Source organism: Dreissena polymorpha, chromosome 9 (genome assembly GCF_020536995.1).
Source record: "Dreissena polymorpha isolate Duluth1 chromosome 9, UMN_Dpol_1.0, whole genome shotgun sequence".
In the NCBI taxonomy this organism is placed as follows: Eukaryota; Metazoa; Mollusca; class Bivalvia; order Myida; family Dreissenidae; genus Dreissena; species Dreissena polymorpha.
The window spans coordinates 96,959,919-96,984,219 of NC_068363.1; the positions used below are offsets into that span (position 1 = coordinate 96,959,919).

Below are 24,301 nucleotides of genomic sequence, written 5' to 3' on the forward strand. Positions count from 1 at the left end.
CCTCCCCTCCTGTTGTGTCTGCTGTGATCGGGGAGGGTGGAAGATGTTCCTGATAGTCATCTTACCTAGCAACAGACTCCTCCTCCCCTCCTGTTGGTCTGATCAGGGAGGGTGGAAGATGTTCCTGATAGTCATCTTACCTAGCAACCACTCCTCCTCCCTCCTGTTGTGTCTGCTGTGATCGGGGAGGGTGGAAAATGTTCCTGATAGTCCCAGCTAACCTAGCAACATCCTCCTCCTCCCCCTCCCTGTTGTTCGCTGATCGGGGAGGTGGAAGATGTTCCTGATAGTCATCTTACCTAGCAACAGACTCCTCCTCCCCTCCTGTTGTGTCTGCTGTGATCGAAGGAGGGTGGAATATGTTCCTGATGGCTATCTTTCACCTAGCAACAGACTCCTCCTCCCCCTCCTGTTGTCTGCTGTGATCGAGAGGGTGGAAGATGTTCCTGATAATCATCTTACCTAGCACAGACTCCTCCTCACTCTCCTGTTATGTCTGCTGTGATCAGGGAGGGTAGAAAGTGTTTCCTGATCCTCCATCTATCCTAGCAACAGACTCCTCCTCTCCCTGCTGTTGTGTCTGCTGTGATTGGAGAGGGTGAAATGTTCCTGATAGTCATCTTACCTAGCAACAGACCTCCTCCACTCCTGTTTGTTTGCTGCTGCGATTGGGAGGGTGAAAGATGTTCCTGATAATCATTTTACCTAGCAGCAGAGTCCTCCTCCCCCTCCTGTGATGTCTGCGGTGATCGGGGAGGTGGATTATGTTCCTGATGGCTATCTCACCTAGCAACAGAGTCCTCCTCCCCCTCCTGTTTATCTGCTGTGATCGGGGGGGGGAAGATGTTCCTGATAGTCATCTTACCTAGCAAGAGACTCATCCTCCCCTCCTCCTTTTTTGTGTCTGATCAGGGAGGTTGGAAGATTTTTTCTGATAATCATCTTACCTAGCAACAGACTCCTCCTCCCCTCCTGTTGTGTCTGCTATGATAGGGGAGGGTGGAAAATGTTCCTGATAGTCATCTCCCTAGCAACAGACTCCTCCTTCCCCTCCTGTGATGTCTGCTGTGATCAGGGAGGGTAGAAGATGTTACTGATAGTCATCTTACCTAGCAACAGACCTCCTCCCCCCCTCCTGTTATGTCTGCTGTGATCGGGGAGGGTGGAAATGTTCCTGATAGTCATCTTACCTAGCAACAGACTCCTCCTCTCCCTGCTGTTGTGTCTGCTGTGATCGGGGGGGGGGGGAGGGTAGAAGGTGTTCCTGATAGTCATCTTACCTAGCAACAGACTCCTCCTCCCCCTCCTGTTGTGTCTGCTGTGATCGAGGAGGGTAGACGATGTTCCTGATAGTCATCTTACCTAGCAACAGACTCCTCCTCCCCCTCCTGTTGTGTCTGCTGTGATCAGGGAGGGGCGAAGGTGTTCCTGATAGTCATCTTACCTAGCAACAGACTCCTCCTCTCCCTGCTGTTGTGTCTGCTGTGATTGGAGAGGGTAGAAGGTGTTCCTGATAGTCATCTTACCTAGCAACAGACTCCTCCTCCCCTTCTGTTGTGTCTGCTGTGATCGGGGAAGGTGGAAGATGTTCCTGATAGTCATCTTACTCTACCTAGCAACAGACTCCTCCTTCCCCTCCTGTTATGTCTGCTGTGCTTGGGGAGGGTGGAAGATGTTCCTGATAGTTATCTTACTTAGCAACAGACTCCTCCTCCCCTCCTGTTGTGTCTGCTGTGATCGAGGAGGGTTAAGATGTTCCTGATAGTTATCTTACCTAGCAACAGACTCATCCTCCCCTCCTGTTATCTGCTGTGCTCGGGGAGGTGGAAGATGTTCCTGATAGTCATCTTACCTAGCAACAGACTCCTTCTCCCTTCCTGTTGTGTCTGCTGTGATCGGGGAGGGTGGAAGATGTTCCTGATAATCATCATACCTAGCAACAGACTCCTCCTCCCCCTCCTGTTGTGTCTGCTGTGATCAGGGAGGGTGGAAGGTGTTCCTGATAATCATCTTACCTAGCAACAGACTCCTCCTCCTCCTGTTGTGTCTGCTGTGATCGGGGAGGGTTGAAGATGTTCCTGATAGTCATCTTACCTAGCAACAGACTCCTCCTCCCCCTCCTGTCATGTCTGCTGTGATCAGGGAGGCAGAAGATATTCCTGATAGTCATCTTACCTAGCAACAGACTCCTCCTCCCCCTCCAGTTATGTCTGCTGTGATCAGGGAGGTAGAGATGTTCCTGATAGTCATCTTACCTAGCAACAGACTCCTCCTCCCCCTCCTGTTGTGTCTGCTGTGATCAGGGAGGGTAGGAGATGTTCCTGATAGTCATCTTACCTAGCAACAGACTCCTCCTCCCCCTCCTGTTATGTCTGCTGTGATCAGGGAGGGTAGAAGATATTCCTGATAGTCATATTACCTAGCAACAGAGTCCTCCTTCCCTCCTGTTGTGTCTGCTGTGATCAGGGAGGGTAGGAGATGTTCCTGATAGTCATCTTACCTAGCAACAGACTCCTCCTCCCCCTCCTGTTGTGTCTGCTGTGATCGGGGAGGGTGGAAGATGTTCCTGATGGCCATCTTGGCACTCTCAGCTGCCCTGCTGGCCAGCACGTCACCCACAGACTTGCCCGGGAACAGACGGGACAGGATGGAGATGACGTCCTCATTGTCCGGGTCCAGTAGTAGACCCCATGATCAAGTCACCTCGCGCACCCGTCATGTTTCTAACATACAAGGGTACAAGAACCTACTAAAAGGGAAACCCTTTCACAAGAAAAGTAATACATATTTCATGTAATTTTAATGAACTGCAATGAAACAATAAAAATCACTAAAGGAAATCAATACAAACTACATCTTGAAATCATTAAAATCATGATTTTTGAGGAAGCATTTGACATCCACTAAAGTGAGGCATTATGTTTATGCTACATGATCTGTTACTTGACCAGTTAAAGGTATACAAAGTATAACAAAATAAAAATCTTTCCAGCTGTAAATTAAAACTTGTATTACTAGTATTATATTGACACACTGTCTTTAAAACAGACTTAACACTGTCTTTCAACAGACCTATGGACCAAACAGACACCAAGGCCCGAATGTTAACTATGACAATGTAACAATGCCAGTGTGTACCTCCATCATGTATCGGGCCCGTGACCGGGAGATGTAGTACTGGCCAACCTTGGGGTGAAACTCCAGAGCCTGGCTGAACCGCTTCTCTGCATCCTGAAATGTACACGACATGACATTACAATTAACATCTTGATGTACACAAGTACCCATGTACATGACAAATACCCAAAACAAACATCTTTATGTACACACCAAATACCCAGAACAAACATCTTTATGTACACAACAAATACCGAAACAAACATCTTGATGTACACAACAAATACCCAAAACAAACATCTTGATTTACACAACAAATACCCACAACAAACATCTGGATGTACATGACAAATACCAAGAACAAACATCTTGATGTACACAACATTACAAATACCCCCAAAAAACATCTTGATGTACAAGACAAATACACAGAACAAACATCTGTACATGTCAATACATACAACAAACATCTTCATGTACATGACAAATACCCAAAACAAACATCTTGATATGCACAACAAATACCCAGAACAAACATCTTGATGTACACAACTGATACCAAGAACAAACATCTTGATGTACATGACAAATACCCAGAACAAACATCTTGATGTTTATGACAAATACCCAAAACAAACATATTGATGTACACAACAAATACCCAAACTAACATCTTGATGTACATGACAAATACCAAGAACAAACATCTTGATGTACACAACAATACCCCCCAAAACATCTTGATGTACAAGACAAATACACAGAACAAACATCTTTATGTACATGCCAATACCTACAACAAACATCTTCATGTACATTACAAATACCCAAAACAAACATCTTGATGTGCACCACAAATACCCAGAACAAACATCTTGATGTACACAACTGATACCAAGAACAAACATCTTGATGTACACAACAATACCCAGTACAAACATATTGATGTACATGACAAATACCCACAAAATACATCTTGATGTACATGACAAATACCCACAACAAACATCTTGATGTACATGCCAAATACCCAAAACAAACATCTTGATGAACATGCCAAATAACCACAACAAACATCTTGATGTACATGCCAAATACACACAACAAACATCTTGATGTACACAACAAATACCAAGCACAAACATCTTGATTTACACAACAAATACCCAGAATAAACGTCTCGATGTACACGACAAATAACCAGAACAAACATTTTGATGTACCAAACGAATACCCAGCACAAACATCTTGATGTACATGACATATACCTACAACAAACATCTGACAAATACCCACATCAAACATCTTGATGTACATGGCAAATACATACAACAAACATCTTGATGTACATGACAAATACCCGCACCAAACATCTTGATGTACATGACAAATACCTACAACAAACATCTTGATGTACATGACAAATACCCACAAAATACATCTTGATGTACATGACAAATACCCAGAACAAACATCTTGATGTTCATGACAAATACCCACAACAAACACCTTGATGTACATGACAAATACCCACAAAATACATCTTGATGTACATGACAAATACCTGCAGCAAACATCTTGATGTACATGGCTCAGCTTTAGTTTATACTTCTATGTATATGACTACCGTAATAACTCTTAGTTTTTTTTGACAATATTATTTTCTACTCCAAAAAATTTAAATACAAAAAATATTTTTTAAATACAGGTGTGCAAAAAGTTAGAGACACTATAAATATTGTATTGACGATTGGAAACGGGATGCAATGTGCATAGCATTAATTGTTTCAACACATAATAACACATGCTTGTAAAATAACATGCCATGTAATATTTATAACTTATGTGCATGTTCAGTTTAAGATGTTGGTTGATTCCATATACTAGTAATTGATATACATGTACTAGCTACTAATCCAATAACACAAAGGTTATGGTCTATTGCCTTAAGGAATTCATCTGCCTGATTTTATTGCATTAAAATAGCAATGTAAAGTAAACTGTATGAAAATTCCGAGTCATTTATTATTGATGAAAACCTGAATGTCCCAACGTTTAGAGTCACAAAAAATAATTATTTATGGTCAAAACAGGGGTATTCGAAAATTAAGAGTGTCCCGTAAACTTAGAGTACTTACGGTATTGACCAATAGGTACCAACCCACCAAAACGCTCATCTTTATTTTATGTGACTATGTCTGTGCCTATTGACTAATAGATACTGGCCAACTAATGGGCTCATCTTTAGTTTATGTAACTATGTATATGACTATTGACCAATAGATACTGGCAACCAATAGGCTTAGCTTTAGTTTATGTAACTATGTATGTGACTATTGACCAATAGATACTGGCCAACTAATAGGCTCAGTTTTAGTTTATGTAACTATGTACACTTACTAGTGGCCAATAGATACTCGCTAACCAATAGGCTCAGCTTGAGTTTATGTAACTATGTATATGACTATTGACCAATAGATACTGGCCAACTAATAGGCTCAGCTTTAGTGAATGTAACAAGGGCTGTTTGTAAAACATGCATGCCCCCCATATGGGCTGTCCGATGTAGTGGCAGCCATTGTGTGAATACGATTTTTGTCCACTGTGACCTTGACCTTTGACCTAGTGACCTGAAAATCAATAGGGGTCATCTGCGAGTCACGATCAATGTACCTATGAAGTGTCATGATCCTAGGCAAAAGCGTTCTTGAGTTATCATCCGAAAAATCATTTTACTATTTCGGGTCACCGTGACCGTGACCTTTGACCTTTTGACCTAAAATCAATAGGGGTCATCTGCAAGTCATGATCAATCTACCCATGAAGTTACATGATCCTAGGCGTATGCGTTCTTGAGTTATCATCCGGAAACCATTTTAATATTTTGGGTCACCGTGACCTTGACCTTTGACCTAGTGACCTCAAAATCAATAGGGGTCATTTGCAAGTCATGATCAATCTACCCATGAAGTTTCATGATCCTAGGCGTATGCGTTCTTGAGTTATCATTCAAAAACCATTTTACTATTTCTGGTCAGCGTGACCTTGACCTTTGACCTAGTGACCTCAAAATCAATAGGGGTCATCTTCGAGTCATGATCAATGTACCTATGAAGTTTCATGATCCTAGGCCCAAGCGTTCTTGAGTTATCGTCTGACAACCACCTGGTGGACGGACCGACAGACCGACCGACAGACCGACCGAGCCAAACGACATGAGCAAATCAATATACCCCCCTCTCTTCTTCGAAGGGGGGGCATAACTATGTATTTGACTATTGACAAATAAATACTGGCAACCAAAAGGCTCGGTTTTAGTTTATGTAACTATGTATATGACTATTGACCAATAGATACTGGCCAACAAATAGGCTCAGCTTTAGTTTATGTGACTATGTCTGTGACTATTGACCAATAGATACTTGCCAACTTATAGGCCTCAGCTTTAGTTTATGTAACTATGTATATGACTATTGACCAATAGATACTCGCTAACCAATAGGCTCAGCTTTAGTTTATGTGACTATGTATGTGACTATTGACTAATAGATACTGGCCAACTAATAGGTTCCGCTTTAGGTTATGTAACTATGTATATGACTATTGACCAATAGATACTGGCAACCAATAGGCTCAGCTTTAGTTTATGTAACTATGTATATGGCTATTGACCAATAGATACTGGCAACCAATAGGCTCAGCTTTAGTTTATGTAACTATGTACATGTGTATGTGACTATTGACCAATAGATACTGGCCAACCAATAAGCTCAGCTTTAGTTTATGTAACTATGTATATGACTATTGACCAATAAATACTGGCCAACCAATAGGCTCAGCTTTAGTTTATGTAACTATGTATGTGACTATTAACCAATAAATACTGGCCAACTCATAGGCTCAGCTTTAGTTTATGTAACTATGTATATGACTATTGACCAATAAATACTGGCAAACCAATAGGCTCAGCTTTAGTTTATGTAACTATGTATGTGACTTTTGACCAATAGATACTGGCCAACGAATAGGCTCAGCTTTAGTTTATGTGACTATGTATGTGACTATTGACCAATATATACTGGCCAACCAACAGGCTCAGCTTTAGTTTATGTAACTATGTATATGACTATTGACCAATAAATACTGGCCAACCAATAGGCTCAGCTTTAGTTTATGTGACTATGTATGTGACTATTGACCAATACATACTGACCAACCAATAGGCTCAGCTTAAGTTTATGTAACTATGTATATGACTATTGACCAATAGATACTGGCAAACCAATAGGCTCAGCTTTAGTTTATGTAACTATGTATATGACTATTGACCAATAGATACTCACTAACCAATAGGCTCAGCTTTAGTTTATGTAACTATGTATATGACTATTGACCAATAGATACTGGTCAACAAATAGGCTCAGCTTTAGTTTATGTTTATCATGTATGTGACTATTGATTAACTGGCAACCTACTACCGGGAACATCTTGTCCTGGTAGGCCTGCACACCAAACTCGTTGTGTATCACAGAGATTCTAGACTTGATGGTATCGTCAGAAGGGTCCATCTCCAGGGCCTGCTCATAATCCTGCATCGCAAAACTGAACTCATCTTGACGAAAGAAACAATCTGCAACAAAACACACGATATTAGCCTTATTTTGGGAAAACTGGGCTAAGTTCATGTGCGTTAAGTGTCGTCTCAGATTAGCCTGTGCAGTCACACACACACTAATCACTAACACTTTTCCACTACATTGGATTTTTGTTCAGAACAGACCTTTTTTAAATTCAAAATTTCATAAAAGTGGATAATATGACACTTAACACACATGCATGACGTCCAGTTATCCTAGAATGAGGCTCATATTATCAACATACTATACTGTCAAAACATTATTCCATAATGTCATTAAATTGTTTGGCTTTTTAATAAATGACGGTTTCTTTATCTTTTAAATTCACGGATTCTCAATTTTATAAAAAGACACAAACTTTTAAAGAAATGTGATTAGTATTATGATATTCTATTTTTCAAATGTTATAGCCGAATTGTGAGAAGTATACCACATTATCAACATGTCATTTAAGCAATAGACCACTGTTATGCAAAAATTGCACATCACAGTGTGAAAAAGGGACTAAAACCAAAAAGTGTCAATTAAATAGTAAAACCTTAATAAACTGATTTGACAATAAACTTTTTCTAAAACAACAAAGCAGGTTTCTTATAAGTGACAATCAATTGCAAACTGTAGAAAATTTAGGTTTGCTAAGTACTAATTAATGGGGTGAAAATAACAGTTTATTTGTAAATTGTAACTTGCAAATGTCAAATATCAGGACATAATTAGACCACACTAAAAAAGCTAGTCAAACTTGAAATTCATGAGACAATTCTAGATTTATTCAAACCATGGAATGCACAAAAACTAGTGTCTCGCCAATAAAATTAGTTTTACAGTAGCATAGCATCATATATGATATCATATCATAACCAATTTGTCTTTATAGAGATGCTCTAATATTTAAACTATCCTAAAAATACCCTCAACAATAAATCCTTACTATTTCATCCTTCTGGGAAGCAAAAAAGAAATTGATGGTTTAGATTTTGAAGTCAAAGTTGATATAAAAAACTTACCTCCCCTGTTGACATAGAGTCCTTTTTCTCGCTTCTCTCCCTTGATTGCCTTGTTCAAGAGGATGATGGCCTCCTCAAAGAATCCCTTGGAGAAGCACTCAACTGCGAAGTCGTTGTAAGTGAGCAGCAGTTGTCTCTGAGAGTCGATGTAGACTGGACTCTCCTCCTCGTGGTCACACTTGTCCAGAGCCAACAGAAAGTCATCTATAGCTGCGTTGTAGTCTCCCAGCTTTCTGTGTAGAGCACCTCTGTAACCATGACAACAGAAGTACTCCACATGTATTTTTTTGGCAGTCTTGAAATAAAATGTGTTGGAAATCATAAATAATAATAATTTGAAGTAGAGCATCTCTGTTTAACTGTAACAAAAAGGAGTGTTCATCACTCCTTATGTGTATATCACCTCTGTAAACAAGATAACATGAAGTAGAGTTCCTCTGTAGACACGACAACAAGAAGCAGAGCACTTCTGTAAACATATAACAATTAAGTGGCATAAATGGCAATAACATTGAATAGAGCACCACTTTAAAGAAGATGTTTAATGGCAATGAACAATGTTTATGGCACCTCTATAAGGAAATGCCAAGAGGTAAATTGATGTGAAGGGTTCCTCTGTAAACATGATAAAGAGGTAAATTGTTTGTGCACATTCAACCTGTACTAAAACAAGCAAATTTGTAGAATTGATATCCCCCGCAACATATGATTTGTTTGAGGATGGGTGCAAATCGGACGGATGAACATACTGACAGATGGACGGCCGGAGGACAATAACTAAAAACTAAGACAGAGGAAGGTTCTTGAGCCTTCAAAATTTATTTAGGTGAATTAATAAGTCGTGCGTTTTCCACAAAAACATCCTCTGGCGGGGGATATATACTCATACCAAGTTTCAATTAAATCCGCCAAAGCACTTCCAAGATATGGCTCAAGCACTTTCAAGATATGGCTCCGGACACAAAAGTGCCTATGGTAAAAAGCATTTTTTTCAAGATACAAAGGGACATAACTCTGTTTTTAACAGATGGTGTATTGGCCTGAATCATCCTTTTATGCATATATATACTCATACCAAGTTTCAATGAAATCTGCCAAAGCACTTCCAAGATATGGCTCCGGACACAACAGTGCCTATAGTAAAAAGCAATTTTTCCAGATAAAAAGGGCCATAACTCTGTTTTTAACAGATGGTGTACAATGCCATTTGGCGTGCATCATCCTCTTATGCATATATATACTCATACGAAGTTTCAATGAAATCCGCCAAAGCACTTCCAAGATATGGCTCTGGACACAAAAGTGCCGGCCGGACGGACAGCCGGACGGACGGACAACGCCAAAACAATATCCCTCCGCCTCTGGCGGGGGATAATAATATATGTACAATGGTCAGTCTTTTTTATTTACTTTTTTGTGTATGCTCCTTACTTTCTATAAGTTCTATGGACACAAGGTTATACAGTTGATACATGTAGTGATATAACTTTCAGATCACTCCAAACTATTCCGAGTGACCATAACTGAAGTCAGACTACCATTATCTCCGTTCACAAAGCAGTTTTCACAAGACAGCAGCAGACTTCTACCTGAGAACATGGAAGTCTGCCACTGCCGGGTCTGTTTCTATGGCAATCGAGATCTTCTGGAGTGCCTCTCTGTGTTTGGACATGAGGTTGAGCTGCATGGCCTGGCGACGGTTGTCCCTAGCAACAGTCTCTAGGCGGGCCATCATGTGTGAGGCCTCAACGTGGTCGGGGTCAATACCCAGCGCGTCCTTCACATCATAGTAGCAAAGTGTTGTCTGTAGGGGAATAATGAAAAATATAAGCTTCATATACTGTGAAACAATAATTTTTTTGGGACATTAATTTTGATTGACAAATGCACATATTTAATATTCCAACAAATAATTATGTCCACTGTTTACATTTTTAAGACTGATTCACGGAATGAATTAAAGACATAAATATCCAACTTAATACAAATACATAAATTAAATGTAAGATCTTTCTTACAAGATTAAAGTTCTAAAGCATTCATTTCCAGCCTGAAGATACTGATGAGCAGCCAACAGCATAACACCTGAATAGACTGCCAGTTATTCGCATGCTATTCTTGTTTTATGCTGGTTGCATATAGCTATTTTATCTTTGCTTTGGACCAAAAAAGGGTTAAGTCTTGAAGGCCAAAATTGGACAAAAACAAAAGTACAAAAGTTATAAAAGTTTGCGAGCATTGGTCGAATCTCTTTGTAATACTAATTTACCTTCATAATTATTAGTATTTTTGTGTTATATTTTCATAGCCTTGGCATAAATTAGTGTAACATGACTGATTCTATTCCAGCGATATTTGTATTCAACTGTACAATGCATATTGGCAAATAAATTGTTTAAAACAAAAACAACAAAACATTTAGCTCATACATTTCTGAACATTTCATGTAGCCTGGCCCTCATAATGTAGAGGTCAGCGTTGTTCTTGTCGGTCTCTAGCTGCTTATTCACCAGGGCCAGACACTCCCCATGTCTCTGTAGGGCTGCCAGGCATGTGATGCTGCAATTAGACACACAACAGCCGGGTTGGTCAATGATTTTTTATAATAGTCGTTTTCTGAAAAAATTGGGCTTAATGCATGTGTGTAAAGTTTCTTTCCAGATTAGCCGGTGAAGTCCGCACTGGCTTATCAGGGTCGACACTTTCCGCTTTTATGGTATTTTTCGTTTAAAGGAAGTCCCTTCTTACCGAAAATCTTGTTTAGGCGGAAAGTGTCGTCCCTGATTAGCCTGTGTGGACTGCACAGGCTAATCTGGGACGACACTTTACGCACATGCATTATGCCCAGTTTTCTCAGAACATGACTCATATAATATTGTTGTTAACTCTTGCATCTTGTTCATTAAGTATATCCACCAGTTAGTATAATGTAAATTGGAAGATCTTTTTTAATAACCATCGTCACATATGATTGATGTCATGTCTAAAAAAGTATAATAACAGATTAGAAAGTAAACAAGTTTTTAGTTTTTAAATTGATTTCAAAGCATAAACATCTAAAACATATTGAAATTAATATTACCTTGGTAACATAACATTGTACAATACAGAGCAAGATGCAGTAATTACTATTTTTATTTAAATTGTGTATGCTATTTTTGATATACTGTTATCTAAAGAAGTGAAAGTGATAATGAAAGCAAACATTTGAAATTTTAATGAACTCTTTTTTTATGCCACCGGTATGGTGGCATATAGCAGTTGAACTGTCCGTCAGTCAGTATGTGTGTATGTCAGTCTGTCCGTCCGTCCGAAAACTTTAATGGCCATAACTTTTTTCAATATTGAAGATAGAAACTTGATATTTGGCATACATGTGCATCTCACGGAGCTGCACATTTTGAGTGGTGAAAAGTGAAGGTCAAGGTCATCCTCCAAGGTAAAATGTCTTATATATGGCGTCTGTCCGTCTGTCCAAAAACTTTAACATTGGCCATAACTTTTTCAATATTGAACATAGCAACTTGATATTTGGCATGCATGTGCATCTCACGGAGCTGCACATTTTGAGTGGTGAAAGGTCAAGGTCATCCTTCAAGGTCAAAGGTATTTTTTTTTTTTTTCAAAGCGGCGTTCTCATGAAGCTGCACATTTAGAGTGGTGGAAGTTCAAGGTCAAGGCTATCCTTCAAGGTCAAAGAATAAATAAAAATAATTTGTTTATTTTCAAAGCGGCGCAATAGGGGCATTGTGTTTCTGACGAACACATCTCTTGCTTTCTTTTGTTATGAACTGAAAGTACGGCATAACAGTACTGAAGTTTGAGGTCTTTAGGTAAACATCAGACAAATCACAAACCCTATATCAGGGGGATGCTGTCCTTGATGGAGGAGTTGGTTGAACAGATATATTTACGTTTCATGCAAATACCTTTGATAATACACAAGATATTGGATAACATTGAGATTGATGGTCAAACGGATGGAGGGACGGAGAGGTTGATTTTATATGCCCTTCTTAGAAAAGAAGTCATAATAATGCAATATCAGGAAATGCTTAATAATGACAATTGTATAAAGGTCATTTCACACAAAAATAGAAGATCCAAGAAAGTCTTAACATTATATATTGTCACTTAAATAAATGTGCCCCATATTATTTATATGACTAGTTTATGTCCATAAAATATAAAAGAGGCCATCAAGGATATATTGACCCGTCACTATTTCCTTATATGGACCAGGCATGCTCTAAATGGACCGCGTGTGCTACTTATTTATATATATTATCACTGCACAGGTTAGCTTCACTGTGCTGTAGCGCTCAAATGTATTTAAATGTAGACACTGGTAATAGTTTGAAACTGAAAAATTATTTTTGTTATCAATTATTGTTACAAAATAAAAAACAAGAGCACCGCATAACGGGTGCCAACTCTCGGCTGCGGGTGCAGTTTTGAATAAATGAAAGCTTGTCAGAATTTTTTATTTTTTTATTTTTTAGAGGTCACAGTGACCTTGATCTTTGTTTGACCTAGTGACCCAACTATGGGTGTGGCATGTAGAACTCATCAAGGTGCAGCTACATATGAAGTTTAAAAGCACTTTGATTTTAGAGCCAATTTTAAGGTTAAGCACGATGCCTACGACGACAGCGGACGTCAAGACACGACGAGCTGGCTATGACAATACCTCAGGTTTTCTCCGAAAACAGCCGAGCTAAAAAACATCTTACATTTTACACAAAATATTTTTCAAAACGTGAATATAATTTCTAAAAGAACTTACTTTGAGAGATATGAAATATTAATAAATTAGTGAAATGTTTGGTTCAATATAAGAAAAAGATAACTGGACCGTGGTGTAATGGATATGATGTGCGCCTAGCAACTGGGAGGTCACAGGTTCGATCCTCACTATGGGAGCATTCTTTAGATTTCCCCCAAGACACCAGGTACTGGTTCTAGGCCCAGGAAACGGACTCGAGAGCGTTTCAAATAAGTAGAAAGTACTTTAAATGCAATCAAGCTAAAATAAATAGGTTTTAACTAAACTAGATAGCTCGACTTCATATACAATTTGGCTGGTAGCTTGTTGGTCATAGATCCCATTGTGGTTTTCTATTTCTTAAATAGTTGACCATTGACAATGACTGAAGAGACAAGTCAAATTAATGGTTCAGTTTTGGTCATGAACATCAATGACACAAGGCTTGTGCCACAAACATTTACATCACTACTGAAAAGTATTTTCTTTCAAAAAGAAAGTATTAAGTTTATAAATTTAATAAAATTTCATGATTAGTACCTGTTTCTACAAATTCCCAGTTTTCTTGCCATTTTGCTCTAAGTCTTAATTATCCAACTTACAAATAAAAGGTTTTCAGTTTGATTTTAAGGACACGTCAATTCATCTTTGGCAATAAATATTTTATGAGGCTATGCAGAGTGTTCAGCCAGTTATTTGGACAGTCACCAGATCACAAACACATATGCAATGTTACAGTTCTGATATCGTGCCATATATCTTTAATCTCTGGAGCAATTACAAGAGCAATTAACAAGTCTTTGCTTCATATATGCAAGATTATTTGACCAAATAAAAAACAATTTTCTTTTTTGTGTAATAATATTTCGGGGACAAACATAGACTGAACTACAACACATGCCACATATTTTACTGTGCCTTAAACTTTGTGTTACACAACACTAATCTGATTGTGACTGATGGCAACTGATGACCTCGTGATTGATGCACTGTGCTTTGTATACATTCCAACAACACCATGACAATACACTTTCAAATTTACAACATAGGGTGATTTTGCATTCAAAAATAACAGTTATAACAAATACCATGTGAGACCAACTTCTGGAAAACCTGTTTCAAACATTTTTAAAAACATATTTGAAACTGACATAAATGAACATCAAAAGGACATTGTTACAAGCGTACATCTTACTAAATCCTTGGACAAAATCATTTCAACTAAAAATGTTAGCCCTGTTCTGGGATATCTGGGCTTAATGCATGTGCGTAAAGTATCGTCCCAGAATAGCCTGTACAGTCCGCACAGGCTAATCAGGGATGACACTTCCAGCCTACAATAGAGATTTGTTTACAAGAGACTTCCTTTAAATGAAAAGTAACAAAGCGTAAAGTGTCTTCCTTGATTAGCCTATGCAACTGCACTGCCTATTCTGGGACAACACTTGGCTATTCTGGGACAACACTTGGCTATTCTGGGACAACACTTGGCTATTCTGGGACAACACTTTACGCACATGCATTACACCCAAATTTCCCAGTACAGGACTCAATTGAACAATAGAACTACTAAGGTTCAGAGATAGTTTTCAACATACCTGCGTATGTGATATCCAATGTTATCTGGGCACATTTCCGCTGATCGTGAGAATGCCTCCAAGGCTTCTGGGTACAATCTCTGGTCAAACAGAGACTGGCCTTGGAAGAAATAAAAGAATGCCAATCTCTCATAATACTCCTGGTTTGAGGGGGCCATTAGACACGCCTTTTTATAGTTTAAAATGGCTGACTGGAAGTCACACAGGTTTAGATAAGCTTCTGCCCTCTCTACATAGAACCGCACATCATCTTTGTGTATTGTTAATGCCTTGTTGATAAACAATATAGCACTTTGATAGTTCTTTTCTTCCTTCAGCTTCAATGCTTTTGTAAAGCTAAAAAAGATAATAAAACTAATTTCAAAATAAGGTGGCAAACCGTAAAAATTTATCAACAGTCACTCAACAAAAACTGTACCATAATGAGAGACCTTTTTTTACAGGAACAAAAGATTTATAGAAGTGTATGTAGTTTTAAAATGTACACAGGTACAAATGATTTATGTAACTATATGCAGTGTCTAAAATTTTAAAATTTTCAATAAGTGATTATTGTCTAAAATATCCAGAGAAGTTTTTTGTTCCAAAGAGGAATTATTCAGCTTGTTCAATGAATGAGCTGAATGCAAGGCTGAGTAAAGCCGCTATACTGTTTCATGGCTGTGTCATCCATGATCTGTTTGAGACTTGGCTGGGGAGGCTTCTCCATGCCCCACTTCTCTGTTTGGAAGATGCCCGTCTCCCCAGGTCGCCCCGCCCCCTGGCCCCGCCGCTCCTTTGCCTCCGCCAGCGTCTGCTCATCCACCGCTGTGCTGAACACACTCTCCAGGCCATCATCCCCATCCCCCTTGGGACTGTCCACTCCTGCCCCCTCAGGACCCCCCGGGGCTGACACCTTGTGGGCCTCCGAGCTCTGGCTGGGCTTGTCTTCCTGTTGAGTCTGCTGGGATTTCTGTGAACAGATCATACAGTGCTCACACACACAGGTACCTTCACTTAGTATACATTCACTGTTTAATCTAATATTGCATAGAAAAGAAACGTTGAGATTCTTGAAAACCGAACAAAACTTGCTCAAGTCAGCACAAAACAAACTGTTTTACTATCCACAGAACTTATAATGATGACCTTTACCTTCAACTCCTCTCTAAATGTGGCATTACAAATGGAATCTGTATACAACATATCTACGTGACATTGCATAAAATTATCTCAAACAAGTCTCAAGTTTTTTAGCATAAAGCATGTTTTCTATCTTCATGAACAGTAACCATGCCAACAATGACTCTTTACAAGATCCACATTTTTGTTTTATTATAAGGTTTTCACACCTAAAATTTCATCTCAACATCACAATTCTTTCTCATTTTATTTAGCTGAAACCATTTTAATCTGTTTGAATCTATTTTAAATGGCAGACACACTGACATTGACCCCATCCCGGCCATCAGACACACTGACATTGACCCCATCCCGGCCATCAGACACACTGACATTGACCCCATCCCAGCCATCAGACACACTGACATTGACCCCATCCCAGCCATCAGACACACTGACATTGACCCCATCCCGGCCATCAGACACACTGACATTGACCTCATCCCGGCCATCAGACACACTGACATTGACCCATCCCGGCCATCAGAAACACTGACATTGACCCCATCCCAGCCATCAGACACACTGACATTGACCCCATCCCAGCCATCAGACACACTGACATTGACCCCATCCTGGCCATCAGACACACTGACATTGACCCCATCCCGGCCATCAGACACACTGACATTGACCCCATCCCGGTCATCAGACACACTGACATTGACCCCATCCAGGCCATCAGACACACTGACATTGACCCCATCCCGGCCATCAGACACACTGACATTGACCCCATCCCAGCCATATCTATGACATGCAGGGTCTCATTATAAGGTAACAACATATTAAGTTTTACCACAATATTTTCATGCATTATAAAATTCTTAAGCATGAACCACAGGGACAGTCTCACTAACTATATGCCTATTTATGAGTCTGACACTAGGAAAATCAGGCTTTATGCATTTAGGTAAAGTGTCAGTCCAGATAAGCATAAGCAATCTGCACAGGCTTATCAGGGAAGACACTTTTCCTTTGTATGGAAGTTTTGGTTTAAAGAAAGTCTGTTTGTTAAAGGAAATCCAGTTAGGCTGAAAGTGTCGTCCATGATTAGCCTTTGCAGACTGCACAGGCAAACCTGGAACAACACACTATGCACATGCATTAAGCCCTGTTTTCCCAGACTGAGGCTCATAGCTATGCAGTTTCATTACAATAGCTAAGTCTGTGACCATGTAAAAAAAAAGCCTCCACAATACCTAACCAGTGAATAGTTTCTCAACAAGATACTATCAATGTCAGTTTTTTGTGTGCATTATCTAAGAAAATATAAAACAAAAATAACATAAAACATTGCATGTATATTAAATAAAAATATCATTGATGAACCATTTCATTTTTTTTAGTAAACAGGTGGGGTTTAGTTGTGTTAGGAGAAATATTACACTAGTGTACAGCTTCAATAAATGTGATTACAGGATTTGCATAGCAAAAATAGCTGGTTATTTGCCTAAGGTAATCTTTTACAACTGGATAAGAAAACCTATTGCAAAGAACAAGATAGCCATGAAGGTTTTGAAGCCCTTACCTGAGTTCAATGTACACCAATTATTGACAACTGGACCTGTTGACACAGTTTCAGACACCACTTGATTCATATTAAAAGATGGCCTTCAAATATGAGTCAAGATGAAAGTTCTGAATTAGTTTCATCAAGATTGAGTCATAAATGTGGCCACTAGAGTGTTAACCAGTTTTTATTTAGATTTAACCAGATGATCAAGTTTTTCACTTTAACAAATTCAAACAAGGCCACTACATAGTCAAGATAAACATTCTAACAAAGTTTCAATAAGATTAATTCATACATGTGCCACGTGGAGTGGTATTAAGGACTTTTAAAACATTCTGACCAAGTTTCATCAAGATTGGATACAAAATATGGCCTCTCTAGAAGTAAACCAAATACAATTTGACCAAACACATTGCCCAACAACAGACGCCAGGCATAGGGTCCAGCTAAGCTGAAAGCTGTCACATGTAGACACTAATGCATCCCCAACACCTGTTTGGACAAATCACCAATCAATTGAAGAAGACTTGCCTATTCACACAAATTCATCAATAATTCCCCAAAAAGTGTTGCAGTTACAATTCCTTAATTTAAGAACCTCTGCACATTTTAGTCATGCAGTTGCCAAATCTGCCAAGCAAATAAATAAGGGATGAGTCTATAATTTTTTAACAAATTATATAATCTAAAGAGGAAAAACAGACAAAGGGTCATAAATCTGCAAAAACTGGTCGCAACCCCAATTCATTTGAGATCATCTGCATGTTTAGGTCAGTGAGATGTGAAAGTTTTATCCAAATCCACCCAGCAGTTAAAGAGCAGTTTATTACACAAGCTTAATGATGTCTTATGTACTAAAGTATGTACATACGGAAGGACGGACAAGTGAATTCTGAATAACATACAAATAAACCTGAAATATATTTATTGTTAATTGGCAAGAGACAAATCAAATAAACTTAATTAATCAAAACGCTTGTTTGAAGGAAAATTATTAGTGAACAGAAAGTAAATGTAATTGAAGTTTTTAAGAACAATGCTATTAAAGCTGCTAGTTCACAGATACACACATTTTTTCTAATTACGTATAAATATTAATGCATCTGTGTGTATGTGTGTAAAGACCAGCATGACCAGATCAGGATACAAACAAGTATTAGTTGTAAAGGGAGACAAACAAGGGAGACAAATCCAGGGAGAAAAATCCAAGGAGACAATTTAAGGGAGACAAGTCAAGGGCAGTAACCCACTCACCCTACTCATTCTACTCTCATGCTCGACACTTTGTCTCCAACGCTCCATGAGATACGTGAACTAAACATATTTACTAAAAAACTCAATACATGAGATGTAACATATGGTACACCATTCCAATAACCAGTCTTATGCACCAATACATATGACTCACTCTGGGAAAATGGGGCTTGTGCGCAAAGTGTCATCCCAGATTAGTGTATGCAGTACCCAGAGATAAAATCCTGTCTAGGCATAAGTGTCATCCCTAATAAGCATATGCAGACTGCACAAGCTAATCTGGGTCAACACTTTATGCACATGCATTAAGCCCCATTTTTCCAGAGCAAGGCTCATATATAACGGATATGACACCAAAGCCATTTCATGATATACAGTCAAACCTGAATTCAGCGGTCAGTCAAGGGAAATGACCAAAGTGACCGTTGTCCACAGGTGACCGTTGAATTCGGATCACAATTTTAAGATAGTTTGTCAATTGGTAGTATTGCTACGTCGTTACCCCACCCAGTCGTTTGCATACAGTGTTAAACAAATGCTCATGCCGTTAACTAAGCATAATAACAGAATTTACTTACATTGAATAATACAAAATAATATTTTATAGATTGATTTATTTTTATTGTTATTAAACTAAAGCAATGACTTTATCAACGCTAGTATAATTGTTTAATCATGCATCTCGATCATTCAGTTAATAAAACTTGTCATGTGCTGTTGACGTCACGTCCGTACAAGTCTAAAAAGCGGATTCGCTTTCATAAACTGATAGTACGGTGATATTGTACCGTTCTAATTCAAAGAAAAAGACGCAACAAGTTTGTTTAAATTTATTCGTACGCAAACATCACACAAAAAGCATTTTAATTCAACAACCTCATACAAAACACAACGCTTCAAACTCACATTTGCATTCGAATCATACTCCTCCATAATTTCTCGCTTACGCTTCAGCACACTCTGCATTTGCGTACGTCCAACACAGAGCTCACTTGCTATTACACGCGAACTTTTTCCAGATTCAAATAGTTTCAAACACTTGACTCGCTCCTCTTATGTGAGGAACTTACGTTTCCCACTCATTGTTATTCCATGATTTATTATTACGATTGCTTTTATAAGTGTTGTGAACGCTAGAAAGCTCTTTTAAAGAATGATCCGAAATGGTATTTTAAAATCGATACTCAATGTTGTAAGTACAATGTACTAATTAGCGGTCATTTAATTAGCGATTATTACTTTAAACGTGTCAAAAACTCTGACATATTTTCTGTTCAAGAAACCCCCACAATTTTCCCCGAGAAACAAAACTTCTCAACACCTTATTATTTGTTTACTCGCAGCGAGCCGCTTTTATAATATCAAATGCAATTACCGCTATAAAACGCTTTAACCGCAACATAGACGGACAAATGATGTGCAGTGTTTTTAATTTTCGCGACTCGAGATGACTGACGCGTGACCGTTGATTTCAGTTCAAACATGAATTTCGGAGTTGAATAACTATGGCCGTTGGCCGTTATGGACAGGTGGCCGTTAAATTCAGGTGTAATATAAAGTGTTTTTCGTCGGGGGGATTCAAGACTGACCGTTGTCTGCAGGTGACCGGTAAATTCAGGTGGCCGTTAGGTCAGTTTCGACTGTACTTAACATTTTTCCTAGTTAAGAAATGTTGTCTATTGATTTCAAATTGAGGATGTCACTCCACGCAAATACCATACTGCAAAATGGGTAGTCATAGAATTGTCTCCAATTAATACACTCAAAATATTGCCTTACACATTTTTGCAATTTAAATATTTGCACCGGTTGGGAAAAAAGTACAGAATGTGATAAATTAAATATTTTTTAATCATTTTTGTTGTAACAATAGCATATTAAATCACAATATATTTAGAATGCATAAGTGTTCATTAAGTGTCAATAATCAAGACTTAAGAGTGTGTGTTTTTGAGAAGATAAAATTCAACAGTTCAAATGTTTTTGATAATCATCAGAGAACATTAAGAAAATTATTTTTAGCATATTTAATTGTTGTACTAATTATTTAACAATGTCTATGCGCATGCAGGTCATTGTGGTGGACTATGACACGACCAAGTGGTTCAAATGACCACAGCTGATTGGATGATATAAATTGGTATATTAAAATACAGGGCTGGCTATGACTAACAATTCCCATGCTTAAAATTCTAATATTTCATAGCCTGCAATGTGTTAATTCAATATAAACATAAAAGGAGAAGTCTGATTTTTTTAGCCTGAATTCAGGACTAAGACTGACAAGAAATATCTTTAAAAAAGATATACGGCGTTGATAGTTCAATGAATGAGATCAAGGATAGCGAATGTCTTTTTCTGTGCAGTTCTTAGCTGCATCACACGCAGTATGGGATGTTACGCGGAGTTTTCGCAGCTTATTTTACACTATTACATATTGCTGGTCATAAAACTATAGATACAAAACAGAAAACCAAAAGAAGAATGGAAGTGAAATTAAAACATATGAGTCAACCGGCCACACACGAAGTATCCGTATTTATAGGCGCGTTCTTCCATATTTATCATTGTATTGTTGAAAACACATAAAGAATCTATTATTGACATACCATAATTATATTGCTGAATATCTTCATTTAAGATATTTCTGGTCTAAAGAAAATTTCAGGTCACCTAGTTCACGGATAGCGTCTTTATTATATAACGATTATTTTACTGGCTGCGAACTCTGGTGATGACCTGTATATAAACTCTGACATTCACACACTGGCCGCGAACTGACCCGATACCTCGCAGGTTGAAATGCAATGCATTAAAGTGAGGCCTCGCTTCCACTGCTCTTTATACTTTTACATGTTAACATGTTGAAAGGAATATGGAAGTAAGTACTAAATATGAGAACATAGCCTTCAAGTATAAACGCTTTTGCCCTGGCAATCCTCTGAAAATAAAAGGTGCACGCACAAACTGTATTGATGTCCAGAATTGCGTGTAAAACTGTTATATCTATTAAGCCTTTTCATTAGAGATAAAATTGTTTCATGCAGTAAAACAGTGTTACAAAGACGCGGATATGTTTCCAATGTTCTGGTGGTATACATACTCAAATCAGCCAATGGAATAAATGAAGTGTATTCATTCGTACCTAGCCGCGGGAAATTTTACTGGACACTTACAAAGGTCAGGTAAGGTGAAAGCTGGCTTAATACAGCTACGCCGAAAAATTACCAGGGCTGATAATATTGTGAACAGTTTAGGACTACAAAACATTTTTTTTAACTATATGAACCTTGTTATTGGAGGGAAAACTGGGCTTAAATTATGTGCATAAAGTGTCATCATAGATTAGCCTGTGCAGTCTACACAGGCTTATCAGGAACAAAACATTCTGCCTAAACTGGATGTTCATTAAAAAGTGACTTCCTTAAAAGTTCCAGGCTAATCTGGGATGTCACTTTACAAATGCATTAAGTCCAATAAGACTCATTTTATTCAGTTGTGGTCCAATGAAGTTGATCAAATTATATGTCACTTATTTTTCTATTCTTTTTACCAATGGTCATAGTCAAATTCTTACTATGGTTGTCATAATTATTTGACTCAATTATTCGTCAACCAATTAATACAGTCTGAAAAAATTATTATTCAAATGGTTTGGATACTAATGCCCTCAATATGCTAATCTTTCAGTTTTTTGCTTGCAAGATTTCTTCATTCAAGTTGTCCTTTTTATGTCATTTAGTGCTTATGAACCATAATCACTTCATTTTTAAACAGATATATTAGACATTCTCTGGGAAAACTGGGCTTAATCCATGTGCATAAAGTGTCATCCCAGAATAGCCTGTGCCCTTTTATGGATTTTTTTGTTTATACTAAGTCTCTTCTAATAGAAATCCAGTCTAGAAAGAAAGTCTTGTCCAAGGCTAATCAGGGATAAACCTTTCTGTATAAACTGTATTTTTGTTTGTAAGTGACTTCCATAAAAAAAAATGTATGAACTGCATAGGCTAATCTGGGATGACATTTTAAGTACAGGATGACATTTTATGAACATGAATTAAGCCCAGTTTTCTCAGACGGCTGCTCATATTTAATGCAATCAAGACATTAGTGTCTGGTTGGACATTCCTGCAATCAAAAGCACTTACAATACACCATATACATTTACTGCAGTAGCTAACAACAACAATAGCATACTTGCCTAGTATGCACTGATTATGCTAACAAACATTTTCAAACTGTGATTTTTATATTTTTTTACAAATGTTTTGTGAATATGAATCAGCAAAGCCGCCGCATAAACACTGTGCATATTGTGTACCCCTGTGTTTCCCAAAAATGTGTATGTGCCCTTCCCCTGTGGTCCCCCAAAATGTGTATGTGCTCTACCCCTGTGTTCCACAATTATGTGTATGTGCCCTACCCCTGTAGTTCCCAGGAATGTGTAAGTGCCCTACCCCTATGGTCCCCAGGAATGAGTATGTGCTTGAACCCTGTGGTCCCCTGAAATGTGTATATGCCCTACCCCTGTGGTCTGCAGGAATATGTATGTGCTCATCCCCTGTGGTCCCCAGGAATATATATGTGGCCGCACAAGGGATTTTGACCCATTTGGCGCTGACGTCATTTCAGACAAAAATCAGGAAGAAGTTGACGTACTGTTTTGCGCGATATTTTCTCGCAATTAATTTTTAAATACTCTATCAAATAAGCATGAAATGACATGTCAGATCGCATTAGACGAAGTGAAAATTATTGGCAGTCGTTACTCAACATAATTTGCAGTTTATTGTAACCTAGGACATATTTACCGAGTATTTCATTCACCGTTTGACCTTGTCAACAAACACACACACACACACTTCCTGTTGGATTACGCGGTATGTTTATTTCTTTTTCTATGCAAAATATTGTATTTATTGTGATTAAAGAGTAGTATATGAGCAATAAAAATAAACTCATTTTAGACTTGCACTTTATTAATTTCATGTACTGTGTTTATGAAAAAGGCTGTATAATGAAAAATACTAGGATTTTTTGCACCAAATTTCATATTTTAATTCCCCAAACTCTACCCTACCAGAAAATGATGATATCTCAAAATGTCATTTTTTGACCAAATGGGTCAAAATTGCTTGTGCAGCCACATATATATTTTTGCTCTTCCACTGCAGTTCCCAGGAATGCATATTAACCCTACCCCTGTGGTCCCCAGGAATGTGTATTTTCTCTACCCCTGTGGT

The 24,301-nt window shown here is 38.3% G+C and overlaps 1 protein-coding gene across 1 annotated transcript in view; it reads right to left on the reverse strand.

The window, feature by feature from the left end:
• Window positions 1-2,477: 2,477 nt before the first annotated feature.
• Window positions 2,478-24,301, reverse strand: part of LOC127843571 (tetratricopeptide repeat protein 16-like) — a 28,981-nt gene continuing 7,157 nt past the window's right edge. Inside the window, 10 exon segments of the mRNA XM_052373240.1 lie at window positions 2,478-2,688; window positions 2,690-2,722; window positions 3,139-3,231; window positions 7,596-7,747; window positions 8,762-9,009; window positions 10,351-10,565; window positions 11,191-11,320; window positions 15,125-15,460; window positions 15,775-16,076; window positions 19,056-19,115. Of these exon segments, the coding sequence (XP_052229200.1) occupies window positions 2,497-2,688; window positions 2,690-2,722; window positions 3,139-3,231; window positions 7,596-7,747; window positions 8,762-9,009; window positions 10,351-10,565; window positions 11,191-11,320; window positions 15,125-15,460; window positions 15,775-16,076; window positions 19,056-19,115 (1,761 nt within the window). The 3' untranslated portion in view covers window positions 2,478-2,496.